This window comes from Tachyglossus aculeatus, chromosome 9 (genome assembly GCF_015852505.1).
Source record: "Tachyglossus aculeatus isolate mTacAcu1 chromosome 9, mTacAcu1.pri, whole genome shotgun sequence".
Lineage (NCBI taxonomy): Eukaryota > Metazoa > Chordata > Mammalia > Monotremata > Tachyglossidae > Tachyglossus > Tachyglossus aculeatus.
The window spans coordinates 65,088,805-65,105,271 of NC_052074.1; the positions used below are offsets into that span (position 1 = coordinate 65,088,805).

Here is a 16,467-nt window from a genome sequence, read left to right on the forward strand (position 1 = left end):
GGTTTGAATCAATCAGTCAATAAAGAAGATGGGAAAACACGCATTCTCACACGTTGGCCAATGGTGCATTCATCAACTTAGTCTACTGTCTCTTTTTCTCTCTATTTGTTAATGCTTACTATGTGCCACACTTTGTACTAAGCCCTGGGCAGATACAACATAATCAGGTTACACACAGTCCTTTTCCCACGTGGGGCACGCAGTCTTAATCCCCATTTTACAGATGAGGTGACTGAGGCACGGAGAACTGACTCTCCCAAGGTCACACAGTGGTGAGCCGGATTGGAACCCAGGTCCTCGGACTCTGCGACTTGTGCTCTTTCCACTAAATCATGCTGTTTCTCCCCAGGAGATAACCTCCTCCTTCAGACTGCAAAGTCCTAAAGGTCAGGACTGTATTGATTTTTCTTAGTTTAGTGCTTTGCACAAAGCCAGTATCCGGTCAATACTGTTGAAGCTGATGCTTATATCTTTATTAATCAGTCTGGATTTGCCTCTCTCTGTTAGGAAGGAGGCTACAAAGGAATACACTAGATTAGAGCAACTGCAATTTGCTGTAGCTTCAGAACGAACCACACTGCATGCACCACCGGTCTATGAGTGCTTCGGGATTTTAGCCAAATTTAACATTTCTTGACTGGGGGAGTTTCGCTCCAGAGCAATTTAAATCCCAAGGGAGAGGGATTGTCAGGGAAGGCTTCTTAGAGGCAACGTGATTTTAATAAGGCTCTGAGGGTGAGGAGAATGGTGGTCTGCAAGAAAAAAACACAGGGCATTCCAGGGTGTTTTTCTCGGCTTTGACCGAACGCAGCCTGTCACCCCTGACATCCTTGTTGGGATTCCTGCTCACTTCTCCCAGGAAAACACAAAGTAGGTGGAAAAAATTAGGGGGACAGGACATTTAAGAAGCATATGTATTCATAATACTTGTTAGATGGGTGAATTCGGAATTTCACCAAATTATCGGCCGAAAAGAACGCCAATGGCGGCGAGTGGTTATCGTGACTCATACTCATGGCTTCTGACCTTTAAGTTAGGTCAGCTACCTGCAAAAGATTGTCCCGGCTCTCGAAACATCTCTGACCTCACCACTGCGGAAACTGGTCATTGGAAAGACATAAAATTACCTTATTATGTGTTTGATTTGCAACAAGATACTATTTTCCAAGGTAATGTTCAGAGCACTTGTTAGATACTGATTGAACTCCTCAAAGAACATCTCATTCCCCTCTTCATACTTTCCGTAGTTTTTCGAATGTTCTTTCTGAATGCAGTGATTAGTCAAATGGCAGGTCTGATCCTGAAAATTGGCGATACTGTACGGTTCTGAAGAGGTTCGCAGCACGCCTTCTCTGTAGAGGTAGATATTATATTGATGATCGACTAGAACCCAGCTCCTGCAAAGCAAAGAAAATCAGTCCATCTCCGGCCCACCAGTAAATCTGGGAGACCTATTTCCCCCGCTCTTGCTTTTAGCCATATATATATTTATATATGTTTGCAATCGTTTGAACAGCCCACACTTCCCATACCGGCCGAACCAGATTCTAACATACGAATGAGGGATGTACAATAAGCCTGGCCATTTTAAGGTTTGCCAGATCAGAGAGAGACATAGCTGGAATACTGGAGAAGAGTTTTTAAAAGGGGGGATGGTTTCTGAGGCTGAGCCACCGATCTACAATCTGCAAAATCAACTAAACCTTCAGCCATGGCGGGGGAAAAAAATAATCTAGACTCTGACTCAGAGGCAGGGAACCAAACTGAACTGAGCAAAAAGTGAAGGCCCTAGAAGGACACCCTGATAACTGAGCCGACTGAGGAGGGACCCCTTTGAGAATATTTGGGGACTGTATTTGGTGTCAGTTTGTTAACTTCAATGGGAACCATCAGTGACTCTACACTCACTCCCTTGGTGACCTCATTCGCTCCCACGGCTTCAACTATCATCTCTATGCTGATGGCACCCAAATCTACATCTCTGCCCCTGCTCTCCCTCCCTCCAGGCTCTCATCTCCTCCTGCCTTCAGGACATCTCCATCTGGATGTCTGCCCGCCACCTAAAACTCAACATGTCCGAGACTGAACTCCTTGTCTTCCCTCCCAAACACTGCCCTCTCCCTGACTTTCCCATCACTGTTGACAGCACTACCATCCTTCCCGTCTCACAAGCCTGCAACCTAGGTGTCATCCTCAACTCGCTCTCTCGTTCACCCCTCACATCCAAACCGTCACCAAAACCTGCCGGTCTCACCTCCGCAACATTGCCAAGTTCCGCCCTTTCCTCTCCATCCAAACCGCTACCCTGCTCGTTCAAGCTCTCATCCTATCCCATCTGGACTACTGTATCAGCCTCATCTCCAATCTCCCATCCTCCTGTCTCTCCCCTCTTCAATCCATACTTCACGCCGCTGCCCGGATTGTCTTTGTCCAGAAACGCTCTGGGCATGTTACTCCCCTCCTCAAAAATCTCCAGTGACTACCAATCAACCTAGGCATCAGGCAGAAACTCCTCATACTCGGCTTCAAGGCTGTCCATCACATCGTCCCCTCCTACCTCACCTCCCTTCTCTCCTCCTACAGCCCACCCCGCACCCTCTGCTCCTCTACTGCTAATCTCACCGGGCCTCGTTCTCGCCTGTCCCGCCGTCGACCCCAGGCCCACGTCATCCCCCTGGCCTGGAATGCCCTCCCTCTGCACATCCGCCAAGATGGTTCTCTTCCTCCCTTCAAGGCCCTACTGAGAGCTCACCTCCTCCAGGAGGCCTTCCCAGACTGAACCCCCTCCTTCCTCTCCCCCTCCTCCCCCTCTCCATTCCCCCGCCTTACCTCCTTCCCCTCCCCACAGCACCTGTATATATGTATATATGTTTGTATGTATTTATTACTCTATTTATTTTATTTGTACATATTTATTCTATTTATTTTATTTTGTTAATATGTTTTGTTTTGTTGTCTGTCTCCCCCTTCTAGACTGTGAGCCCACTGTTGGGTAGGGACTGTCTCTATAAGTTGCCAACTTGTACTTCCCAAGCACTTAGTACAGTGCTCTGCATACAGTAAGCGCTCAATAAATACGATTGAATGAAATGAATGATTTTCCACCTTCTTTCTCACTGTAAGCTTGTCTCTAGACTGTAAGTTCACTGTGGCAAGGAATGTGTTTATCGTTTATTGCTTGACTGTACTCTCCCAGATGCTTAGTACAGTGCTCTGCACACAGTAAGCACTCAATAAATATGATTGAATGAATAAACGAACTCGTTCTAGGGCTCTCCCCAATGGTTGGAAAGCCCGCACTTCTTTCCTCTCCATCTTGCCCCCCACTGAAGCGCTCCCCTCCAGCCTCCCAACCTCAATTATATTCTGGTTCCTGGGCCAGAATTTTCTCTGAATCCTTAACCACGGCTACTCTGCCATTATCGCCACGACATCTCTTTCCGCACGCCATGAGAATTGGCTTTCAAATCGTCGGCCTGCAGGCTGACCCGGGGGAGTTGGGCAACTGCTCCAGATTGGGTCTAGTCATCCACCTGGGTAACAACATGGCCTCCAAGGGATCCTCCAATCACTCTGAGGCCTTTTCCCTTTTCACAGGTTCTCGTTCCAGTCTCCATTTTTGGAGGTCTGGGTTCGAGGGCAAGCCCGCTGGTGCTCTTTGGAGATGGAGCCCAGCTGGAGGAGCAGGGCTGATGGGAGCTCTGGGTCAGGAACTGTGACGTTGCGCCCTAAATGTGTGATCCTCTAATGCCAAACTACTCACTGTACCTCAACGTCACCTATCTCGCCAATGAACCCTGGCCCCAGACCACCATTCTCCTCACCCTCAGAGCCTTATTAAAATCACGTTGCCCCTAAGAAGCCTTCCCTGACAATCCCCCTCCCTTCTGTGTCACCCAGGCCCTTGGAGCCGTACTTTTTAATCACTTGATATTCACCTCACCCTGAGTCATTCATTCCATCATATTTATTGAGCGCTTACTGTGTGCAGAGCGCTGTACTAAGCGCTTGGGAAGTACAAGTTGCTTGGGAAGTGCAAGTTCCTCGGCTCAACAGCACATAGGTAAATGTCCAGAATCTATTTAAAAGTCTGTCTCCCCTTCTAGACTGTAAGCTCCTCCTGGGCAGAGGACATGTCTAGCTACTCTGTTGTACTGTACTCTCCCAAACGCTTAGTACAGTGTTCTGCACAGAGGCGGTACTCAATAAATACCATTAATTGATTGATTGATTCAGGCAGAGTGCTTTTCGGTGGAATGACACCCTGGAAAAACTCATTATTGGCTTCAAAACTCTCCATCACCTCACCCTCTCTTACCTCACCTCCCTTCTCTCCTTCTACAGCCCAGCCCGCATCCTCCGCTCCTCTGGTGCTAACCGCCCCACTGGGCCTCATTCTCGCTTGTCATTCATTCATTCAATTGCATTTATTGAGCGTTTACTGTGAGCAGAGCCCTGTACTAAGCGCTTGGGAAGTAGAAGTCGGTAACACAGAGAGATGGTCCCTACCCAACAATGGGGTCACAGTCTAGATGGGGGAGACAGACAACAAGACAAAACATGTAGACAGGTGTCAGAACCATCCAAATAAATAGAATTGTAGCTACATGCACAGCATTAATAAAATAGAGTAGTAATAAGTAAAATAAATAGAGTGGTAAATATGTACAAATATATACAAGTGCTGTGGAGAGGGGAAGGAAGTAGGGCAGGGGGGATGGGGAGGAGGAGAGGAAAAAGGGGGATCAGTCTGGGAAGGCATCCTGGAGAAGGTGAGTTCTCAGTAGGGCTTTGAAGGGAGGAAGGGAGCCAGCTTGGTGGATGTGCGGAGGGAGGGCATTCCGGGCCAGGGGGAGGACGTGGGCCGGGGGTCGACAGCGGGACAGGCGAGAACGAGGCACGGTGAGGAGGTTAGCGGCGTCAGAGGAGGGGAGGGTGCGGGCTGGGCTGGAGAAGGAGAGAAGGGAGGTGAGGTAGGAGAGGGCGAGGGGATGGACAGCCTTGAAGCCGAGGGTGAGGAGTTTTTGCTGGATTCGTAGATTGACAGGCAGCCACTGGAGATTTTTGAGGAGAGAAGTGATATGCCCAGAGCCTTTCTGCACAAAGATGATCAGGGCAGCAGCGTGAAATATAGACTGAAGTGGGAAGAGACAGGAGGATGGGAGATCAGAAAGGAGGCTGATGCAGTAGTCCAGTCGGGATAGGATGAGAGACTGAACCAACAAGGCAGCGGTTTGGATGGAGAGGAAAGGGCGGATCTTGCGATGTTCCCACCATCAACCCCTGGCCCACGTCCTACCTCTGGCCTGGAATGCCCTCCCTCCTCAAATCCACCAAACTAGCTCTCTTCCCCCCTTCAGAGCACTACTGAGAGCTCACCTCCTCCAGGAGGCCTTCCCAGACTGAGCCCCCCTTTCCTCTGCTCCTTCTCCCCTCCCCCTCACCGACTCCCTCCCCCTGCTCTACCATCTCCCCGCCCCACAGAACTTGTACACATTTTATTCTATTTATTTTATTAATGATGTGCATATATCTATAATCCTATTTATTTACATTGATGCTATAGATGCCTGTCTACTTCTTTTGTTTTGTTGTCTTATCTCCCCACCCTGTTCTAGACTGTGAGCCTGTTGTTGGGTAGGGATTTGTTGCCAAATTGAACTTTCCAAGCGCTTAGTACAGTGCTCTGCACACAGAAAGTGCTCAATAAACAAGATTGAATGAATGAGTGGTACTATCTAACTGATCTAGGAATGGATCGGTTCGTCACTCATGTGAAACCACACGGCCTAGTGGAAAAAGCACAGCCTTGGAAGTTAAGCGACAAGTTCTAATCCACTACTTGTTTGCCCTGTGACCTTAAGGAAGTCTTTTATTTTCTCCACGCCTGTCTCCTCATCTGTAAAACTGGAAGTAAATACCAGTTATCCCAACATCTTGGACATGAGTCCCGTGTGGACCAGGGACTCTGTCTGATCCGTCTGTATTTATCCCAGAGCTTTGTACGTAGTATGTGCCTAACAGATATTTTCATTATGATTTTTATCATTTTTCCAGTGGGTAGAATTCATTTCCACAGGTTAAAGAGGAGTTCAGATAAATTCATGGAGAAGAAGGCCAAAATGGGTTAGGAGAAAGTTAAGAATACACGATGATGATAACTAGGATGGCAAACTGTTGAAATTAAGCAGGTCAGCAGAAGAGTATGGTATCTAAATAAGCCTGCAGTCTCCAAAGTCTCCCAAACTGTAACCTCAAACAACAGTTGGTTGATAACAGGAGACAGGTTGACAGCCTCTTGCCAAGAATACATATCTGCACAGCTCTAAGAGCTTTCTAGCAAATTATGTTAAAGTTCCAACTGAATGGACACATACTACCCAGTGCTTAGTACAGTGTCTGGCACATAGTAAGCGCTTAACAAATACCATCATTATTATTATTATTATTAATAGAATATGGGAGCAAGGCTAAGAAGAAAAATACAGATAAAATCAACCATTCAAATCAATAAAATCCATCAGTACTTATTCTTTGCAAAGCATTATACTACATGCAGTACAATAGTTAGTGGACATGATCCCTGCCCTCAATGAGCTTCAATCGAGTGGGAGACAAAGAAACTAAAACAAAATAATGGAAGGAGAAACAACAGAGGTCATCAATGATCTCTTCCTTATCAAGTCCAATGAACTCAACGTTATCCTAATCCTCGCTGATTTATTACGGCTATCATTCCTGCATTTGTTAAGTGCTTACTTTGTTCCAGGCACCGAACTAAATGGACACAGTTGGATCGGACACAATCCCTGTCCCACGTGGGGCTCCCAGTCTTCATCCCCATTTTACAGATGAGGTCACTGAGGCACAGAGAAGAGAAGTGACTTCCCCAAGGTCACACAGCAGACAAGTGGCAGAGCTGGGATTAGAACTCAGGACCTTAGGACTCCCACGCCTGTGTTGTATCCGCTACGCCAGGCTGCTTCTCTCACTAGACACTGAGGACCACCCCTTTCTCCTGGAAATATTATCTCAGCATGGCTTCGCTGACACTGAATGTCTCCTGGTTCTCCCTCTATCTCTCTGGCCGCTTCCTTTAAGTCTCTTTCATCAGCTCCCCCTCTGCCTCCCAACCCCTGACTACGAGTCTCTCAAGACTGGGTCCTCTTATTCTTCATTTACACTCACTTCCTTGGGAAACTCATCCGCTACCACAACTTCAACAGTGCTTTGCACATAGTAAGCGCTTAACAAATACCATAATCATTATTATTATTACTATTATATCTACACGGAGGAATCCCTAATCTACCCCTAAAGCCCCGACCTCTCTCCTTCCCCGCAGTCTCACAATTTCTCCCACCTTCAAGGACATCTTTTCTCGGATGTCCCGCCAACATCTCAAAGTCTACATCTCCAAAACCGAACTCATTTTGCCGCTCAAACCCTCTTTTCCCCAGCAACTCTCCCATCGCTGCTGACAACACTACCATCCTCCCCACCTTAGCAAGCCTGTAAACTTGGCAAAACCCATGACTCCTCTCTCTCTCTTTCAACCCTCACATTCAGTCACCAAATTTTCTTCACATCTGCAGAATCCACCCCTTCATTTCCATCCAAAATATCACCTCACTGATTCAAGTACTCATTCATTCATTCATTCAAACATATTTATTGAGCGCTTACTGTGTGCAGAGCACTGTACTAAGTGCTTGGGAAGTACAAGTTGGCAACATATAGAGACGGTCCCTACCCAACAGTGGGCTCACAGTCTAGAAAAGTACTGGCAAAGTCTGGCAAAGTACTTGCCATACCTTAACTCAATGACTGCATCAGCCTTCTTGCAGACCGCCTTACTTCCGAGCTCTCCCTTCTGCAGTCCACAGTTCACACTGATGCCCGTATTTTACTAAAATCTCATTCCGACCCATCTCTCCACTCCTCATGTGCCTTCAGTGGTTATCCAATTATTGCATCAGCCTTCTTGCAGACCGCCTTACTTCCGAGCGTTCCCTTCTGCAGGACACAGTTCACACTGATGCCAATATTTTACTAAAATCTCATAACGTATCCATCTCTCCACTCCTCAAGTGCCTTTGATGGTTGTCCAATGATTGCATCAGTCTTCTTGCAGACCACCTTACTTCCGAGCTCTCCCTTCTGCAGTCCACAGTTCACACTGATGACCGTATTTGACTAAAACCTCATTCCGTACCCATCTCTCCACTCCCCAAGTGCCTTCGATGGTTGTCCATCCAGCCAGCAGAAACTCCTCTCTTCCCCTTGACCTATCCTCGCTCCTCTCCTACTTCAACTCAACTCAAACACTGCACTCCTTCAAAGCCAATCTAATTATTGAGCCTCGCTTTCATCTCTTTCACCATCAATCACTTGCTCACATCCTTCTTCCTGCTGGGAATTCCCTCCCTCTTTATATCCGACCGACCACTTCTCTTCGCTTCTTCAAAACCCTACGTAAATCACATCTTCTCCAAGAAGCCATCCCTGACTAATCTCTCATCTCCCTATTTTCAAACTCCACTGCATCACATGTATTTAATTCTGTACCCCCAGGCACTTAAGTATTCCCCCAATCCCAACCTTCACGCACCTATGTACAGATCCTTATACTTTGTTACTTTCGCTACCTGCAATTTATTTTAATGCCTGTCTTTGTGGGACAGGGACATACCTACTTACGTTATTGCACTTTCCCAAGCACTTAATGCAATGTTCAGCACACAGTAAGCACTCAATAAATACTATCGACGCGTTGATCGATCGCAAAGAGTTCAAAGGTACGTGCCTAAGTGATATGGGGGAGAGGGATGGTAAGTATCCCCACGCGTCCCACTTCACAAGTCTGCATCCTTGGCACTATCCTTTTCATTCAGTTCATTCATTAAATCATATTTATTGAGCGCTTACTGTGTGCAGAGCACTGTACTAAGTGCTTGGGAAGTACAAGTTGGCAACATAACATCCTTGACTCCTCTCTCTTTTAGTCCACATGTTCAGTCACCGAATCTGGCCAGTTCTTTGTCCACAGCATCACCAGAATCTGCTCCTTCCTGTCCATCCTGTCCATCCACGCTGAGAAGCAGCGTGGCTCAGTGGAAAGAGCCCGGGCTTTGGAGTCAGAGGTCAAGGGTTCAAATGCCGGCTCCGCCAACTGTCAGCTGTGTGACTTTGGGCAAGTCGCTTCACTTCTCTGGGCCTCAGTGACCTCCTCTGTAAAATGGGGATGAAGACTGTGAGCCCCCCGAGGGACAACCTGATCACCTTGTAACCTCCCCGGGGCTTAGAACAGTGCTTTGCACATAGTAAGCGCTTAATAAATGCCATCATCATTATTATTATTATCCAAAATGCTACCACACAGATCCAAGCATTTGTCATATTTCAACTCCACTACTGCACCTGCCTTCTCACTGACCTCTCTAGCTCCAGAGTCTCCTCTCTGGTCCACATTTCTCTCTCTTGCCCAGGTCATTTTTCTACAGCATCGTTCTCTGCATGTGTTTCCACTGTTCAAAAACCTCCAGTGATTGTCCATCTATCTCCGCATCAGGCAGAAACTCCTCACCACTGGGTGTGAGGCATTCCAACAGCGCTCTCTCTCTCCTTCCTCTCTTTGCTCCTCTTCCACTACAACCCAGCCTGCTCACTTTACTCCTCTAAAACCAACCTATTCATTATGCCTCACTTTCACTGCCGCACCACTGACCCCATCCTGCGTGGCTCAGTGGAAAGAGCCCGGGCTTGGGAGTCAGGGGTCATGGGTTCAAATCCCGGCTCCGCCACTTGTCAGCTGTGTGACTGTGGGCAAGTCGCTTCACTTCTCTGGGCCTCAGTGACCTCATCTGGAAAATGGGGATGAAGACCGTGAGCCCCCCGTGGGGCAACCGGATCACCTTGTAACCTCCCCAGCGCTTAGAATAGTGCTTTGCACATAGTGAGCGCTTAATAAATGCCATCATTATTATTATTATCCTTCCTCCCCCCAGCAGTTTACAACCAGCAGATCACTGCTCTCTCCATCTTCAACCCCTTTCTAAAACCATCCTTCCTCTACAAGGCCTTCTCTGATTAGCCTCTCGTTTCCCTTCCCTATCCTCCCCAATGCCATTTCAACAATTCGGCATCACCTCGAGTCCTCACCTGTTAACCAGGCCCCCAATACCATTTCTGTACACATCTTTCAGCTCTGTTGCTTCCCCTTTCTGTAACTTATTTTAGTATCTGCCTCACAGATTAGATTAAAAGCTCCTTGAAGGCAGGCAGAGCAGCTGCTCATTCATTCATTCATTCAATCGTATTTATTGAGCGCTTACTGTGTGCAGAGCACTGTACTAAGCGCCTGGGAAGTACAAGTTGGCAACATATAGAGATGGTCCTTCCCCAACAATGGGCTCACAGTCTAGAAGTGGGAGACAGACAACAAAACAAAGCATGTGGACAGGTGTTAAGTCGTCTGAACAAAGCTGGATGCACATCATTAACAAAATAAATAGAATAGTAAATATGTACGAGTAAAACAAATACAGTAACAAATCTGTATAAACATATATACAGATGCTGTGGGGAGGGGAAGGAATACTAATCCTACTGTATTATCCACCAAGCAATTAGTAGAGTGTTCTGCACAGACTAAGAACTCAATAAACACTACTGATTGACTAACCCGACTATTTTTTATCTTCCCCAGTGCTTAGAAGAGTGCTTGGCACATATTAAGAGTTTAATAAATACCACACATTATTATTATTATTATTATGACCTAAGCTTCTGGAAACTAGCCAGAGAAGAACTTTGAACACGGGGAAAGTTGAGGTCTGCAAGATTTGGGGACGTAGAGCGTTACAATTTGGAGAAAATGAAGAGAAGGAAGAGAGTTGAGAGTGAGATACACTTAGTTTAGCTGGGGAGAAATCATCGTTATCATCAATCGTATTTATTGAGCGCTTACTATGTGCAGAGCACTGTACTAAGCACTTGGGAAGTACAAATTGGCAACATATAGAGACAGTCCCTACCCAACAGTGGGTTCACAGTCTAAAAAGGGGAGACAGAGAACAAAACCAAACATACTAACAAAATAAAATAAATAGAATAGATATGTACAAATAAAATAAATAAATAAATAGAGTAAAAAATATGTACAAACATATATACATATATACAGGTGCTGTGGGGAAGGGAAGGAGGTAAGATGGGGGGGATGGAGAGGGGGACGAGGGGGAGAGGAAGGAAGGGGCTCAGTCTGGGAAGGCCTCCTGGAGGAGGTGAGCTCTCAGCAGGGCCTTGAAGGGAGGAAGAGAGCTAGCTTGGCGGAGGGGCAGAGGGAGGGCATTCCAGGCCCGGGGGAGGACGTGGGCCGGGGGTCGATGGCGGGACAGGCGAGAACGAGGTACGGTGAGGAGATTAGCGGCGGAGGAGCGGAGGGTGCGGGCTGGGCTGGAGAAGGAGAGAAGGGAGGTGAGGTAGGAGGGGGGCGAGGGGATGGAGAGCCTTGAAGCCCAGGGTGAGGAGTTTCTGCCTGATGCGCAGATTGATTGGTAGCCACTGGAGATTTTTGAGGAATGAAGCAAGAGTGTTGGAGAATAACAGGCGAGGAGAACAGATAGGTAAAATGGGGCATGAAGGTGGAGAGCATTGCAAGTTGACCGTGAGGGGTTTTTACTTGACGCAGAGAGTTAAGGGAAGCCAGTGGAGGGATGAGAGGAGAGAAGAAATGTATAATAATAATTATTATTATTATTATGGTATTTGTTATGCGCTTACTATGTGCCAAGCACCGTTCTAAGCGCTGGGGCAGATATAAGGTAATCAGGTTGGACACAGTCCCTGTCAATTCAACTCAATCATATTTACTGAGCGCTTACTGTGTGCAGAGCACTGTACTAAGCACTTGGGAAGTACAAGCTGAGTCCCACATGGGGCTTACAGTCTCAATCCCCATTTTCCAGATGAGGGAACTGAGGCCCAGAGAAGTGAAGTGACCTGCCCAAGGTCACACAGCCGCCGGGATTAGAACCCATAATCTCCTGCTCTCAGGCCTGTGCTCTACCCAATACACCATGCTGCTTCTCCACGAGGCTTCAAGAAGATGATCTGTGCAGCAATGTGTAGTACAGACTACAAAGGGGAGAGATTGGAAGCAGAGAGGACAAGGAGGAAACTGAAAAAAGCTGCAATGTGACCAGAGCTTGGGACAAGATGGTAACTGTTTGCAAAGAGAAGAAGTGGTAATAATAATAATAATAATAGTAATGGCATGTATTAAGCGCTTACTACGTCCAAAGCACTGTTTTAAGCGCTGGGGACGTTACAAGGTGATCAGGTTGTCCCGGGGGGGCTCACAGTCTTCATCCCCATTTTACAGGCGAGGTAACTGAGGCCCAGAGAAATGAAGTGACTTGCCCGAAGTCACACAGCTGACAAGTGGCGGAGCCGGGATTTGAACCCATGACCTCTGACTCCAAAGCCCGGGCTCTTTCCACTGAGCCACGCTGCTTCTCCCAAGATCTTCTGGTAGATCTCAGAGATGTGGTCTGGGATGTACCAGCGCTTAGAACAGTGCTTTGCACATAGTAAGCGCTTAACAAATGCCATTATTGTTATAATTATTGTTATTATTGTTATTATTATTACCGGCAGGATCTGACCATAGATTGAGTTTGAGAATTAAAAGACGGTGAGAGGCAAGGACAACACCAAGAATGCCGTTTTCTGGGATACGGAGGGTGGAAGGAAATGTAATCCACTGAGACAGTAAAATTACAAGGAAGAGTGGATTTAAAGCAGGATATCCATGATTTTTCAGAACTGAGCCACATGAGCTTAGTAAGCGCTTACTAAATGCCATCATCATCATCATCACCATGAGCACGAACTCAAGTATGAGCCTTTTTGTTTTGTTTGAACGGTATTTGTTAAGTGCTCACTATGGGCTTACTTGTGAGCTCGCTGTGGCTAGGAATGTGTCTGTTGTTGTACTGTTCTCTCCCAAGCGCTTAGTACAGTGCTGTGCACACAGTAAGCCCTCAATAAGTACAACTTAATGAATGAATTGGTCAGAAAAGTGCTGGGGTAGAGATCAGCTAATCAGGTTGGACGCCATTCATGTCCCACATTCATTCATTCCTTCAATTGTATTTATTGAGCGCTTACTGTGTGCAGAGCACTGTACTAAGCGCTTGGGAAGCACAAGTTGGCAACATATAGAGACCCAACAACGGGCTCACATGGGGCTCACGATCTTAATCCCCATTTTATAGATGAAGTAACTGGGGTCCAGAGAAGTTAAGTCACTTGCCTGAATAAATAAATCATATTTCAATAAATATGATTGAATGAATGAATGACTGAATTACTCCATTTATTTATTTTACTTTACATAGTTATCTTCTAGACTGTGAGCCCGCTGTTGGGTAGGGACCATCTCTATATGTTGCCAACTTGTACTTCCCAAGCACTTAGTACAGTGCTCTGCACACAGTAAGCGCTCAATAAATACGATTGAATGAATGAAGGTCGCAGAGCAGAAGAGTGGCGGAGTCAGGATTAGAACCCAGGTCCATCTGACTCCCAGTGCTGCTTCTGCTTTGACAATAGCTAACTATTCCAAAGTAGGGAATTTGGGGCTCTAATAAAGATGTTTAAAAACACTTTAATCGACTTTATGATTATAAATATGGACGGTAACACGTTACGGGCTAGCCAATGTTCAATTCCGATCAAGTCAATGAGAATGTCGCTATTTAATAAGACTGAACTTTTCTTGAGTTCCTCAAGAAAGGAACCGGGCAGAGCTGGGATTTGAACCCATGATCTCTGACTCCCAAGCCCGGGCTCTTTCCACTGAGCCATGTACAGATTTATTACTCTATTTATTTTACTTGTACATATTTACTATTCTATTTATTGCATTTTGTTAATATATGTTGTTTTGTTGTCTGTCCCCCCCTTGTAGACTGTGAGTCCATTGTTGGGTAAGGATCGTCTCTAATATCTTACCAATTTGTACTTTCCAAGCGCTTAGTACAGTGCTCTGCACACAGTAAGCGCTCAATAAATACGAATGAATGAATGAATGAATGCTGCTTCTCATGTATTTATCCCAGTGCTTAGTACAGGGCTCGGCAGAGAGCAACTACTTAAATATCACAATTATTACTTTTCACTTCATGATTTTGGTTTTTCTGTGGACTTTCACAAGGAAAACACCTTCCAGACCCTTACTGAGCCATTCGAGTATCATACAGTAGCTATCAATGACAGTAGCTACGCCGGGGATGGGACCTATAATATTAGTACAGTGCTAAGCGCTTAGTACAGTGCTCTGCACACAGTAAGCACTCAATAAATACGATTGATTGATGAGATGCCTTGACTCACAGGATCTGTCCATCCACCGTCAGCTTCCTCCATGCTCCCGGACTGAGATGAAACAACTAACAAAGAATGGGTCTTGGAGGACGCTCAGACCACAGTTTGTGTCCGATTTCCAAAGTGCTGAAGAGACCCATCAACAGATACCGAAAGAAACCTGTCGAATTGTGAGATCGCTTAATTTAGATATGGGTGAGCTCGATATGCAATGAGCTGAAGACCTTGGACAACTGCAAGCTGCCAAAACAGGTGGAAAAAATGTTACGATTCCCCCTCTAGACTATCAGCTCCTTGTGGGCAGGGAACAGGTCTACAAACTCTGTTGCACTACACTCTTCCAAGTGCTTAGTACAGTGTTCCACAAGCCATAAGTGCTCAATAAGTACCACCGATTGACTCTGCGTTTTCCACCTCCAGCTAAAACCATAGGATTAAAAAGTCAAGTCCGGTAAAACTCTTCAGATGGCTGAATTAATAAAACCAAGTGAAGTTGATCTTCACAGAGTGACGAGTACAAAGGTGTGCGTAAGAGGCCACCTGCTACAGGGAGCTTTATGAAGAAAAGAAGTATGCTAAATTGGACAAATAAGAAATTGAAGAAATTCTTCGATACGGTTGAAAACCCATTCCCATTTTCAGCAGAAAAGCTCCCGTGTCTACAGCCTTCTGAAGACTTAGACAGAAAAGCAGCGTGGCTCAGTGGAAAGAGCGCGGGCTTTGGAGTCGGAGGTCATGGGTTCCGATCCCGGCTCCGCCACTTGTCAGCTGTGTGACTTCGGGCAAGTCACTTCACTTCTCTGGGCCTCAGTTACCTCATCTGGAAAGTGGGGATTACGTCTGTGAGCCCCACGTGGGACAACCTGGTTACCTTGTATCTACTCCAGCGCTTAGAACAGTGCTTGGCACATAGTAAGCACTTAATAAATGCCATCATTATTATTACTAATAATATTACATCCACTTACTTAAGATTATCAGATTCTTGTACATACTTACTATTCTATTTATTTTACTTTGTTACTATATTTTGTCTTGTTGTCCGTCTTCCCCTTCTAGACTGTGAGCCTGTCGCCAGGTAGGGACCAACTCTATATGTTGCCAACTTGTACTTCCCAAGTGCTTAGTACAGTGCTCTGCACACAGTAAACGCTCAATAAATGCGATTGAATGAACTGAATGAATGAACCCTTTGAGCAAGTAGTTTACATCCACTGTCTCTAGTTCCTCCCTCTGACCTCCTCCCCTCTGGCTTCTGTCCCCTTCGTTCCATAGAAACCGCCCTCTCAAATGTCACCAATGATCTCCTTCTTGCCAAATCCAAAGGCCTCTACTCCACCATAATCCTCCTGGACCGCTCGTCGAAGCTGCCTTCGACACTGCTGACCATCCCCTTCTCCCGGAAACATTATCCAACCTCGGCTTCACTGACATTTCCCTCTCCTGGTTCTCCTCCTAATCTCCCTGACCACTCATTTCTCAGTCTCTTCTGCAGCCTCCTCCTCTGCCTCCCACCCGCTAATTGTGGGGATCCTTCGAGATTCAGTTCTGGGTCGCCGTCTATTCTCCATCTCCATCCATTCCCTTGGAGAACTCATTTGCTCACAGAGCTTCAATTACCACCTCGATGCGGATGATTCATCTCCTCTTTTTCTCACGATCATCCAATTAATCCCACCCCAAGAGCCAAATTTTTGTAAAAAATAAAAAAAATGAGTTTAAAATTTCTGTATTTGTTTTAGATTCACTCATTCAATCGTATTTACTGAGCGCTTATTGTGTGCAGAGCACTGTAATAATAATAACGATGGCATTTATTAAGCGCTTACTGTGTGCAAAGCACTGTTCTTAAGCACTGGGGAGGATACAAGGTGATCAGGTTGTCCCACATGGGGCTCACAGTCTTCATCCCCATTTTACAGATGAGGGAACTGAGGCCCAGAGAAGTGAAGTGACTTGCCCAAAGTCACACAGCTGACAAGTGGCGGACCCGGGATTTGAATCCACGACCCCTGACTCCCAAGCCTGGGCTCTTTCCTCTGAGCCACACTGCTTCTCTGTACTAAGCGCTTGGAA

The 16,467-nt window shown here is 46.3% G+C and overlaps 1 protein-coding gene across 3 annotated transcripts in view; it reads right to left on the reverse strand.

The window, feature by feature from the left end:
• TTL (tubulin tyrosine ligase) overlaps positions 1–16,467 on the reverse strand; it is a 90,471-nt gene that overhangs the window by 29,852 nt on the left and 44,152 nt on the right. For 2 of the 3 annotated variants that reach the window (XM_038751327.1, XM_038751326.1), the window contains exon 5: positions 1,128–1,397. The exons of the other annotated variant lie outside the window; for it this stretch is intronic. In XM_038751327.1, the coding sequence (XP_038607255.1) occupies positions 1,128–1,397 (270 nt within the window). The remainder of the gene's footprint in view (positions 1–1,127; positions 1,398–16,467) is intronic. 3 annotated transcript variants of the gene reach the window in all.